This window comes from Gavia stellata, chromosome 7 (genome assembly GCF_030936135.1).
Source record: "Gavia stellata isolate bGavSte3 chromosome 7, bGavSte3.hap2, whole genome shotgun sequence".
NCBI classification, from domain to species: Eukaryota; Metazoa; Chordata; class Aves; order Gaviiformes; family Gaviidae; genus Gavia; species Gavia stellata.
In genome coordinates this window covers 27,659,793-27,672,869 of record NC_082600.1, presented here as the reverse complement: position 1 = coordinate 27,672,869, position 13,077 = coordinate 27,659,793, and the positions used below count along the sequence as shown (strand labels likewise).

General features: G+C 40.1%; 1 protein-coding gene across 4 annotated transcripts in view; it reads left to right on the top strand.

Moving 5' to 3' along the window:
• Nucleotides 1-1,442: 1,442 nt before the first annotated feature.
• Nucleotides 1,443-13,077, top strand: part of MIA2 (MIA SH3 domain ER export factor 2) — a 38,091-nt gene continuing 26,456 nt past the window's right edge. For 2 of the 4 annotated variants that reach the window (XM_059820012.1, XM_059820011.1), the window contains exon 1: nucleotides 11,679-11,839. In XM_059820012.1, coding sequence (XP_059675995.1) covers nucleotides 11,813-11,839 — 27 coding nt within the window. In that variant the 5' untranslated portion in view covers nucleotides 11,679-11,812. Of the gene's footprint in view, nucleotides 1,558-3,013; nucleotides 3,148-4,460; nucleotides 4,548-4,883; nucleotides 6,049-9,803; nucleotides 10,023-10,142; nucleotides 10,244-11,678; nucleotides 11,840-12,539; nucleotides 12,572-13,077 lie in introns of those variants that run through there. The other 2 variants (XM_059820010.1, XM_059820013.1) reach the window with 2 other exon arrangements.

Sequence of the window (13,077 nt, the reverse complement as noted above, 5' to 3'; positions counted from 1 at the left end):
GGAGGACATGTCATCTACTGTGATTTTTTTTGTTTGTTTGTTTGCAGGATATCATTGCTGGTTACCATGACCCTGGCTCACTTTGTGGCCTCTCTCCCAACCTCCAGTAGATAATCTTCTTGCTGGCTCAGTAGATCAGGCTAAGCAGCAGTGTCTGGCAGGTTTAAGTTGTGGAGCAGGAGGGAGGGGGAACTATATGCTGCAAGTTGGATACAGCTTAGGTTCGTGGAAAGAGAAAGCAGAGCGAATTCTGCATGAGTCATGCTCAGGACTGAAGGAGGAGCAGGCCTACTAGGAAGCATGTGACTGCAAACATTATCAGGTTGGGAAGGAATGCAGATTCTTGGGGCACTATCAGGAAGGGAGAGCGAAGAGGTTACCTCATGCAGGAGAGCGGGAAAGGAAAGGTGAAGCCCCTTTTGTAGGTAAATTAGACATACTGTGTTTAGGTCACCAAGGAAGTGCAGGACAATGTGAAGCCTTTGAATCAAGGCTTACTTCTAACACAAACCTCTCTGCAGGATTTCATTTATAGCACAACTTCATACCTATATAACCAGTGTTATATAGCTTTAAAGCATAACCTGTATTTGAGGAAACACTATTTATAACTCCATATGGGATAACAGGTTGCTACGAAACAGAGGGTGTTCCTTAAAAAGCAGGACATTACCATCTGCTTAGCTTTGGTATATTGCTCTGTGATACATGATGTAGAGATAGCATATGGATTTTCTAGTTGTCTTAAGAGCCTGAAAACTGCCAAGCACCTTTAAAAGACTTTGGAGTTGAGTAAGTATTCCCCATGCTAAAGTATTGTACTTAGCATCTGGTGTGTAAGAAAACTCCAAAAGAGTATGTGGAAAAAAATTCTGTTCTGAGTTCCCAATGACCACCCATAAATAATCTAAAACGTATCAGTGCACACAAAATACAGTTTATTAAACAAAAAAGCTAGAAAATTTTCAGTAGCTATATTAGCAATCATACAAGTCAATATAAGCATAAAATGGATAGTCCATCTTAAAACCAGATGGAAGATGTATATTAAAAATGCATTCATAATGCAGCAAAAATCCTAATACAACTCTTCTTGAATTTCCCTAACACAATCTTCCACAAACTTAGTACAAAAGAACCTACCTGATAGAGCCTAAATTTTGATGTGACCAGAACTAGTTTCTTTGTATTCAAAACATCAGTCTAGCTATCAGAACATAGTTAATTATTAAACATATGTGTATAATCAGGACACCTGACTTTGCAGATTGTTAGCAGGTTAGCATAGTGTACTTCTGTTTAAGCAGATGAGAGAGGGAAAATAGGATTATAAGTTTATTTGCAATGTTTTGTTAAGCTAAGAAAAATAACGTAGAATATTCTTGCTAACCGCACATTGATGCAGTTTCCACAGTTTCAGCGCATTCTAGTTTTAATCTAAAATGTCAAAGATCTTGAATCAGAGAATTTTGCTGTTAGCAATTTCATTTTTAACAAGTCTGCAGAGTACAAAGGTACTTTCAGAATGGAAGAAGTGTGGTGATCGGGAATGTGAGAGTAAGTAAAAAAAGTTTTCTTTTTTCAAATGGAGTCTATGGTGTATGTGCAGCTATTACGAACCATAATGTCAAAATTAGCAATGAAACAGACTGAAAATGAGTAGCCATAGAAAATGTTTGTTGTCAATATACTAAGTTTATAAGCAATAGGCTTAAACTTTTCAAACAAAAAAAGAAAAAAATACTTGCTGGATTGCGTTGTGTAAATATATAAAGATCAAAGTTCAGTAAAAATACTCATGAGTAGCTAGTTTTTCTCAGGTTTCCTCAAAACAGGCAGTATAAAGCAGCTTTGAAGTATTTTTAACTCATTCTTTACAGGTACAAAAGAAATTTAAAAAACCCAAAAAAATGGTAGGCTATAAACTGAGAAAGAAGTCTATATATATCTTGTGTTTATAGTACATTCACAGCCCATTCTGCAAAACTCTATTTCTTCTACTGTAAGCAAACTGTTTGGTTTGGGTTTTTGTAATCCTTCTTTACTTATTTTTTCTTCTTTAACATGTAGTAAGAGCAGTAACTAGTTATGGGGTTCCTGGGGAGTAAATAGCTCCCCAGGAGGCAGAGCCACTGAATCACAAGTGGGCAGCGATAAATAATGCTCCATTTATTATCCATTGATTACCACTGTGAAACCTGTAATACTCGTATGTAGTTGAAGCTGTTTCTACGCTGTCTCCATTGGTTTGGCAGCCTTAATTGTTGCACTTTCAATGTGCATAGCTTGTCCTGAAGTGGAAGAGACCTTAGATTTCCTCTGCTGATGGGTCTTTATTTTCCTGTGGAGCCATACTGACTTCAGTGGGTTCTGGATGCTCAGAGATGTCTGTCGTGGAACAGCATGTGCAATGGTCTCCAAACTGACCACAGCGCATCAGTAGTGGTTTCTGTGGGGATACAAGGGTGGAGACAAAGAGAATTTAAAGCCACTCGAATTGGAAACACTGTTTTTGACAATGTGTTTAAGGTTTACATTGCTTAAACTTACCTATTTTCTTCATAATATAAATGTATTCAAAATAGAGGATAAAATCCCTGAAATAATTGCTAGATGTAACTTGGAAATTCTAAAATATACAATTATAAATATGCCTGGGAAATATTTTTTAGCTGTTTAGATCTGGCTTTAGTAGTTGAACTTGCTGGTTCTCCATACGCATTTCAGCATTGAAAACTTGGCTGAATAAGGACTGGAAAATGCCCATATACGACAAGAGCTTTTCTCCTTGATGTCTGTAGTAACTAGGAAAGAAAACAGGATAGGGCTGCTTTTTGCATTAGTTGCTTTCCACTTGATATAAATGGATTAGTATCATAACAAAGCACATATTGATGTATTAACAAACATTTTAGTGTATTTATATATATCAGACTTCTTCAGTAACCTATCTGACTTCAGACAAAATGGCTGCTGTACTTACTTGTTTCTTTCTTTCTACATACTATTCCAGCGGCAATGAGCAGAGTTCAAGCCACTACAGATTACTTAGGGCCTGATTGCCGGTATCTTAACTTCAAAACAGGGGAAGAGATAATGGTATACTCCAAACTTTCAAGGAAAAATGAAAATTTGTGGACAGGAAGTGTAAGTACTTCAATCTGAAAGACTTTTCCCATACATAATTTAGATAGCATAATAATAGCATAACAACTGCAGTCTGCTTGCTTCCAGGGATCTTCCATCTCTTTTGTAATATTAACCAGTCATGGATCAATATAGTGTTTGGGAGATGGGTCATTGTGGTTATCTTTATATAGAAAGGGAAAACAAAATCTTGGCAAAAATCACTCATGGAGAAACAAAGTCAAGCTCATAATCCAAGTTTTCCTCTCCATCTAATCATTTGGTTATAATGATTTCATCTGGTTCCCATAAAAACTTTCAGGTCTATCAGGTCAGGTACCAACCTACAGGTCTGTAGGTAAGAAGGTTTTACAGTTGCTTAATCAGTGATCCAGTATTGGGACCTGACTTCACAGTTCAGTGCTCAAGGAAAGTTCCCAGAGAAGTTATCATGCGTATTTAATGATTTGGAACAATTGACGAGGTAGTTAGAACAGCCAATGTAGTGAAGTTATAGCTGAGAAGGAATAGATGCATTGATTCAAATCCAACTGCTAGTAAAACTGTGTAAGTGCTTCAAAACGAGAACATATTGGTAAACTTTTTTTTTTTTTTTGGTAAATGATCTGTCACATTTGTTGATTAAGAGTGAAATTCTGTCTTCCTTTTTTTCATCCAAGAGTATCTTTGCAGGTACCTCACTCCTCCTTGCTTTCCAAGGCGTATTCTTCCATTAAAGGCTATGTGCAATCGTTTGATGTAAAGCTAGTGGCTGGTTTCTTGGTCAGACTGACCCTTACTTGATTCTTTTGGGCATTATCATCAACTTTTTTCTGTAGTGTTGCCATCTTCATTGCCATTTTCTCTTCAGCTGCAGCTGGCCTCGTACCTGAATTTCATATCCTACTTTTCTTGTAACTTATTATGGGTCATTAGTTATTAAGGCATTATTTTTCTCCCACTTGAGTCAATGGGAGATTTGCAGCTGATCTTAGTAGGAGCCGGCTGAGACCATCTGTGCACACAACACTGTCTTCAGCTGAAGCAGTGTTAAGGCTACTGATTTGGTTCTGCACAAACTCATGTTCATAAAAATAATACAGAAAATAATAGTATGGAGTAATACGCTTCCCCTTGCTTTCTGAAGTGTCAAATGGAACACTTTTGTGAAGGAAAAATAAACCATATTTTTTTACCAAACAAAATGAAGGGAGTGGGGGGCAATCCTATAAACTTATTCTTTGTTTATTCATAATTTTCTAGCATATATGCAAGCACCTAATGTACTTATCACTGAAGTTTAAATGCTCTCATTCCATTTATATTTTTTACAGAAAGGAAAGGATTTTGGATATTTCCCAAAAGATGCTGTGAAGGTTGAGGAAGTTTTTATTGCAGAAGAGGTTGAAGTGCTCACTAAGGTAAACAAACATCACCAGATTTTCCAATGTAGTTCACAGCAATTGAAAATCTAATATCCAGTTAGAAATTCAAGTGTCGATGCATGTTTTATTTCAGGTAATTCAATACATGTTTTATTGCTCCATTTGAGTGTTTATTGTCCTCTAAAATAATTTTTATCTAATAAATTATATAGAATCATTAGGAATAATATAATTACTTACAGTCCTTTATGTAACGTTATACACATGTACAACTACACAGAAAGAAAGAGAATAAAGATATATTGCTGTGCTACACAGTGCTGTAGAAAATTACCCATGAAAACATTTTAAAAGTTAATATTGTTCTTTTAGGAAACTGATTTCCTTTGTCTTCATGGAGATAAGTACGGTTTTGAAAATGAAGACAGTGCATTACATGATCACAACAAAGAAAGTGAATATTCATCATCTGATGCAGAATCAAAGCTGCATGAAAATGAACTCTTAAAACATACAAGAGACTTGATGCAAAAGGAAGAAAGAGTTGAATCAGGTTCTGAAAATGATTCCCAGGAATCTCACACTCAGGAGGAGTCTGGAAGCAAAAAGTTGGTTAGAAAAAATGAGAACAGAAAAGATGATACTGAAGAGCCACAGATGCAAAACAGTCTCCCACTAGAACCTATTCCAACTCAATCTAGTTGGATTGCAGGATGGTTCACCACAGGAAGTAAAAACGATGAAGAGCCCTTAAAAGCCATTACTGAATCTTTAGAAGAAAATACATACCGAGGCAGAAAAATAGTGGTAACTGTTGAAAATGACTTACAGGAGCCAAATGATAATGAGGAACAAGAACCCCCATCATCTGTTTGGTTTCAAGGTGGACTGACGGACTTTCTGTATTTTGGTAAAGAGAATGTGGATGTTAGTTTGGCATCAGAAAAAAAAGATCCACAAATCCATGATGTTTCTGGTGTGCCTGGACATTCCAGTAATGAACAGGAAACTGCAATCACTGAGTTATTGACAGAAGAAGAAGAAAAGAGTGAAAGCCAAGAATCCAAATCAAATTGGTTTAATTTGGGTTTAAGTAATGTTCTTAATTTTGGCCATGCTGAGAAAGATACAATTGCTATGGAAGACCAGCAAAGTGGAGAAACAGAGGATGAAGCAAATAAGAATGAAGAAGTGCAGACTTTAGACCAGAAAGAACCACACAGGGACAAAGAATCAAAGGAGACAGTTAAAGCAGTGACAGATGAAGAAGATGAAGAGAATTATGTACAAGAGGTAATAGATTCAAACAGTAACATGCCAGATGCTGGTGAGATACCAGCAAGTGTGCATACTCTTAGCAACACCAAAAGCACCTCAAATAGCACAGAATCATCCTTTGGTATACTAACAGGTGACAAAGAGAAGCCAATTGAACCTTACACTTCAGAACAAGACTTGGCCTCAGAAAGCCAACCACTGAAAAACACTGAAGCTAAAAAGAGAAATCGGGAGTCTGAAAGCAAACACGGCCAGTCAGGTTGGTATACAAATATCTATAATAGCTTTATTAATTATAATATGGACACATACGATAGTCAACAAGGACATCAATCAATTGCATCAGATCAGATTTCTTCTTCTCCTAGCCCACATCAGAACTGTGATCCCTCAGACACAAAAAATACAGAAGAAAAGCCTGACATAGCTGAAGAAGAGAGCCATTTCTTCTCTTTTGGTCATTTTGCAGACATACTGAAGTTTCGGAGATCAACAGCCAAAGATGAGCAAGTGCAGAGTTTGCAAGATGATGTGGTTTGCAGTGAAGAAACCCCTCAAACTGAAAATGATGATGAAATATTACAAGGAAATAGTAACAAAGCAATGCAAGTACAAGCAAATCAGAGAGCTGGTGAGGAGCTGTCTGAAAAAGATGAGGGTGCAATCCAAGAAAGCAATCTGTTTTCCTCACTAGCTGTGCAAAATAACAAATGCAGTAATGAGAAAGGAAAACATTTTGTCAAATTAGTTAGCGATAGTGATGCTTCACAAATTTTACCTGTTGAAACACTAGTACAACCTGAAGTACCTCAAAGACAATATGTACCCTTGTTTAGTTATTCCAGTGCTGAAGAACATGTTTCCAAGAGCAGTGAAAGTCAGGAAAACACCAATATAAAAGGTTATTATAATGACCCTGTCTCCAAAGATTCTCTACATTTATCTTCAAAATTAAATTTTGAAAATACAGTGGAAATTGGAACTCATCTGCAGGGAAAATCAAAAATGGAAACAGTTGAAACAACGCAAAAAGAACAAAATAACCTGAACATTTGTATTCAAGAATCTGTAAAGTCACAAAACGAATTACCAAGTTATGGGGAACTACCAGGAACTGCAGATAATCATTTGGGCATTAAGAAGACCCCATGTGACAGTGAGCAGAGTCTTACTCTGGAAACATCTGAGAGAGGCAAACCAGTCGAATGTTGTGATACAGAACTAAATTCAGCATCAAAAAGCCAGTTCAAAATGTATGGTGATGTAAAAGAGAAAATTCACAAACCAGAGAATAAAAATGACCCACTGGGTTTTTATGAAAACAACATCAAAGATTTCAGTCGTGATATTTTTAATGATGAACAGGATCAGAAATCTGAGGAGTCCCAAGCACTGACTCCAGACCAACCTTTATCTCCTCATCCCTTATCTAGTGGCTTCAGTTTAACAGGTACGAAAACTGCAGAAGAAATTGGCCACCTGGAAGACATATGGAGTTTCAGAATGGAAGGTAAAAACTGCTTGCTGAGAACAGAAGAACTAAGCTTCCATGATGAAAAAAGACCTCCATGTAAGCCTTGATCAAATGCTATGGGGAAAAGAAACTGAAGGCACCTCAAATCAGAAGGTTAAACGTAACAAATCACGTAACAGTAATGCGGATACCTCCAAAGAGAATGATCTTTCTCTTCAGCTGGCAGTGCAAAATAATAAATAGGGCAGTGGAGGGAAAAAAACCCGAACAAAATCTACCAGATTAGTAAAAGATAGGACAACACTTGAAGCTCTTGCTGATAGCTTGTCAGGACAGAAGCTACAAACTGAACAAATTCCTATGAATGTGCAACATCATCAGAAAGGTGAAGAAGAAATAACATGGGAAGATTCATGTTCCCAACATGAGCTTCGGGTACCAGAGAATGGGTCAGAGGACAGTCTTAATCCAGATCTTAGAAAGAAATATAAAAATCACATATGATAAAGAAAAGATTATTCTGTATCATTAGATTTAGGCCCATCAATTCAAGTCGTTATGACAGTGCAAGATGCAAAAACATAGAAAATGTATCTGAGTTTTGGAAGGCATCATCAAACACTACTTCAAAAGGCACAGTAATACCAAAGTCTTCAGCTGAACCTAAGTCCAAAAAAATTTATAAAGAAAATGTATTGACAATAAAAGCAACAGAGCAATCGCATATTAATCTGACTGAAGGTTAACTTTTACTCTAGAAGGCCTCTAAAATAGAAGACAATGTTAAAGGGGGAAAAAAAATAGCATTACAGTTACTGTCTCCTAAAACCCTCAAGCTAGAAAGCCAGACTGCTATTAAAAAAACGCAGATTAATTAAATCCTGGAAACCTGGGATTGCTCAGAAACCTGGCTGATAAAGTATATGTTGAAAAAGAAGATACTGTTGTAACTGAAAGGATGGATAATACTGAAAATTAATTGCTGCTACTAAAACAAGATAGGAGAAGGAAAGAAAAAAAGAAAGAATCTGAAAATGAGAGTCAAAGTCCAGAAATATAAATAATAAAAATTATATTCTAACAGAAAGGGTTTCAGGTAGTATTTTTACCAGACCATCAGGGTTCTCTGCAAATATATTTAGTAAAACTAACAATTAAGCCTGTAGAAAAAAAGTCTGAGGATACATGTTTTGTCAAAAAAACCCTAATGAAAATAGGGTTGACACTAGGACTAGCAGAATTAAATACTGCACAGAAGAATGAGATGGAGTTATGAGAAAAGGAATCTGAACAAGAAAAAAATACTACTAAATCTGTTGAAGGTGCAGAAAATTATTACATTTCAGCAATTTTATTTAAAGTTAAAACAAGATGTTAAGCAACCCTTAGAGCATCTCTGTGAGGGAAGCAAACTGATGCAGCTGCACCAGCAATTTGAAAAGATTCATCATGAAATCACAGCTTACTCATGTAAAGACAATGTTATGCAGAGGAAACAAGTAATTCTGTCTGCACACAAGGGGCATAAGTTGGACATTGGGCAGGAAACATGTATGAAAAAAAGGAATGTTCTTCTAGAGCTGTCAGAGCTTTTGTCTGCTGTAACAATTAAATGTGCAGCCCAAACTGCAGCTAAAGGTACTGGACTAATGCTTCACTAACAGTGATTTAGCAAGAACAAAATATGCTTTGTTTGAGGAAAAAAATACAGTGGACACAACACTGTCACCTTCTGGTGATTTAAAATCAAGCCTAACTCATAGTCATTAATGACTGATGCATGATATTTTGAGGATCTGACAATACAGGTTGAATTAATATAATAGTAATGGTTTAAGAGCCAGTGACTCTTCCTACCTTTTCACTATTGGACTATTTGTGATCGGTATCTTTGGCCAGCAGTAGCTTGAAGCATAGAATTAAAAATTAATCAATTTGTAAATGGTATTTCTTTTCTACATGGGCAAGCAAGGTGTGGGGTTTTTTGAAAGCGGTATTTTATTTGCTTCCTGAAACTTACTCCAAGTCACTGAAACTGAGGCAGCTAGGTGCCTTCAGTCATATTTCTGCATGAGCATGTCTGTGTTTTCTTGTATTTCGCAGTGAAGTTTGAATCTTTAATCCTACATGGCATTTTAATTGTTCTTTTTGTAAAGCTTTTCCCACTTGTATTTGGATATAATATAAGAAAGAAACCTACTAATCCTGAACAGGGAGTCTATAGGCTAACTATCAAAACCAAGCATATTTTTTCCTGAACATTGATTTTAACTACTTCACTACATCACCAGTTTTGCTTAAAGCTCTGTCCTCCAAACTCTGTTCTGAGACCATTATTTGAAACAGTATTTCTTAAATCATAAATCTGTAGCACATTTTTACTCTGATGTAGCACTCTAGTGTTTGGCTTTAAGTTGAGGAAAATAAAATATAAAAAAAAATCAAAATCTCTATAGAGGTTAATATCTTATAAAAGTGTGTATGTGTGTAAGTTGAATCCTCTGAAAATAAGCATGATTTCCCTTCACAATTATTTGCAGGAGTAGGCAGTAGAAGAAAGCTACTAGAAGATGTACCAGAGAAGGAACAGGAACTGAACGCAGCTGTAGACAGTGAACGTGACAGTGACCAACATTCAAAAGCAACAGTGAATCCTTCAATAAATTCTGAAGAAAAAATAGACAGTTCAGTAGCTGATTCTCCATTTGATGTCAAAAAGCCTTTCTCAGATGCCATCCAGAACTACGTTCCAAGTAATGGTAAGTGTTAAGTTTCTTAAGGAAAACAAATTTGCAATCTTAAAAAAAGAAAAAAGTTGGAATTATATTAAGTTGACAATTGCAATGTAAAACTTTTTTTTTTCCTTATGAACAAACCAGAAGGAGGCTGGATATATCAGATACTTCTGTGCTTGAATGCTCTTGACATCGGGGAATCGATAAAATCTGTATTTTCAGCAGTGACGAGTATTATCAAAAAGGTAAGAATTTTTTTATGCGATTGTTGACATTAGTGCAAAATTAAGCCAGTTATTGGTTATGTTCTGCAATGAAGCTCCTAAAGAAAGAAAGAAAGAAAAAAAGATCATTTTAAATAAACCTGCTGCAGTCCCCTTCCTTCTGGGGGTATCTGATGCTAAATGAGCTAGAGATGGAACAAGAAAATGTCAGGTTAGCTACTGTTCATCTGCCTCTGTTGTTGGCACTGCAGAATCTGATTAACTTAGTGTGTTGGGGTTTTTTTACAGGCCAGGAGCCACCTCAGTGGTCAAAATACTAGCATTTGGGTGGGTTTTTTTGTTTGTTTTTAAATTAAACTCATAGCTCTCTCTAGTTCCCATGACAGTACTGATTAAATTTGCTTGGACTTAGAAAGTTTGGGTTAGGATGAGTAAAGTAACCAGAAATGTTTCTAAAAAAGTAATTTCAAAGCCTTGATTCCCAAAGATTCCCACAGTTCATAACTGTGTAAACGATACTTCTCTAAGCAAATATATAAAATACAAAATGGGATTATGATTGCTATGGGGATGTCTTAAATATCAAAATGTAGGGACAGAGTGAAGGTTGACCTTAATGGACATAACCACGCAAGAAACAGTAGTGCCAGAGGATTGTGAGAAAAGGTAGATGGTGTTATGCTGTCCCCTCTGAACAGAAGACTAGTTATCAGGTAAAGTGGTATGTGGTAAACTTCGCTAATTTTGGTACTTTGGTCTAACTTTGTTTAGGTTGGGTTATTGAAGGTTAAGAACCACATAAACGTGTACCTGATTTCCAGTGTACTTAGACAGATTCTGGCTAAATTGCAGCCTAGAAGAAAATTAAAGGGCTTTGCTTTTTTTTTTTTTTCCCCTCATGAAGCAGACTGGATTTCAGTGCTCATTGATGGTTCACTGCTATGGCCAAACTCATTCTTGTATTGTTTGATGCAGCTAAAAAAGCCACTTCCACATTCTACCTATCATGGTCCCTCTCAGGTAGTACCAGCTTCACAGGCAAGTCACTCACCTTGCACTGTGAAAACTGAGTTAGCATACATTTAGAAAAAAAAAAAAAGTGCAGCTAAGTACATGTAAAAAAAATTAAGAAAAAATATAATACAAAAAGTTAGTCGTAGCGAATGAGATGAAAAAGAATCCATTGCTATGTGGTATTGCAGCTACCGTTTCGCGCATCTTCCCTTACGTTTGTGTATCAGCAGCCCCACTACGATCAATTTCTAACAAAAAAAACTTAGCTGAAGAAATCCAGTGTAAGCTACGTTTAACTATTCCTGAGCATAAGGCGGCCCCGGCGCCGGCCTTCAGGCGCTGCACCGCCCGCGCGCGTACGCAACCCGCTTGCGCAAGAGCGAGAGGCCGCCGGCGGCCGCTGACCCACCTGTTGGCCCCCCCGCCCTCCCCGCCGGGCAAATGTCAGCTCCGGCTCCCTCTTTGGGAAGGCGGGCGGCGAGGTGGCGACTCTCCCCGGCTGCAGCCAGGCCTTTCCCGAGGAATCTAGCCCAGAGAGTTTTATTTTTGTAAAGACCTGCTGCTGCAGGGGTACAGATGGAGACAGCAGACGCCAAAGGGGAGGTGAGTTGCCCTGAGAAAAACTTTGAGGAACAGGAGTAGGTCGGTGGCCAGCGGGGCCACGTCAGTACCGGAGGACGGGGGGACGGCGGCGGCCGTACGCTGAGGGGAGCTGTCGGTCCTTCCCGCCTCTCCTTCTGTCGGGAGAGGTCCCGGAGACCTGCGTTTCCCTGGGCCCTCAGCACCGCCCGGCCCAGAGCCGCCGGCCGCCCCCCGCGCGGGGCAGCTGCGCTGGGAGGGCGCGGAGTGGGCACCCCTGAGGCGCACCTGCCCCTCAGCCCCGCCGGCTCTGGAACCCGGAGCCGGCTCCGGTGGCTCCCCCGCTCTGGGCCGAGGCGGGACCGCCGTCGCCCTCCGATCTCTCTCGGCAGTGGTATCTCCCACTGCGCCGCGCCAGCGGTGGTGTTGCGCCCCCATTCATGTCGCAGTGGTACAGCCCGCCGCCCCCTTCAGGCTCCTTAGGCTGCTCCCACCAGTGCCCGCGTTGTTCCCCGCCCTCTCCGCGGCAGCAGTGGATTTTACTCCCCCCCTTCCCCTCGCCGCGGCAGTGGTACAGGCCGGTTGTCAAGCAGCGAGCCGGAAGGGCCGCGCGGTGGTGGGCCCGTGCCGCTCCGCGGTAAGATGGCTGCCGGCGGCCGCGGGGATGCTTTGGATGTCGCTACCGCCAGCCTGTGGCTGGGCCTGCGGGAGAGCGCGCAGCGCTACTGCGGACTGGCCTTGGAAGGGGCGCGCAGGGTGAGTGCGGGACCCGCCTCCGCCCGGGGTCGGCTCTGGCGGACACCCGCGAGGGCCGGGGTGTTGTGCCGGGGCGCCTCGGCGTTGCGGAAAACGGCGCTGCCGGGGGTGGCGACGGGTTCGGGTCTGAGAGAAGCGGCCCCGCACCGGAGCGCCCGGCTGCGGCACAGAAACCCCTCTCGGGGCCCGGCAGCCTGCCGAGAGCTGTGCGGCCGGCGGGCGGGGGCGGGGGGGGGGGGGCGCGGGCACTGGGGGGACCCCGGGCCGCGCGGGCCTTGTTGAAGCTGGACGTTTCTTCGAGAATAACAGATGTCTCAAAAAACCGAAACAGCGAAACGGACGCTCTCTGATTTCACACGCACACCCCTCTTGGCTTGAGGTGGGTGTAGTCTGGCCGTTTTATTAAAGAAATCGAGATTAAGACTTTATTGCATAGTAACACGTGTTAAGCACACATTGCACGTAGTAAATGTGAGCTACATTAAGCAGGTTATATCTTTGAGAAA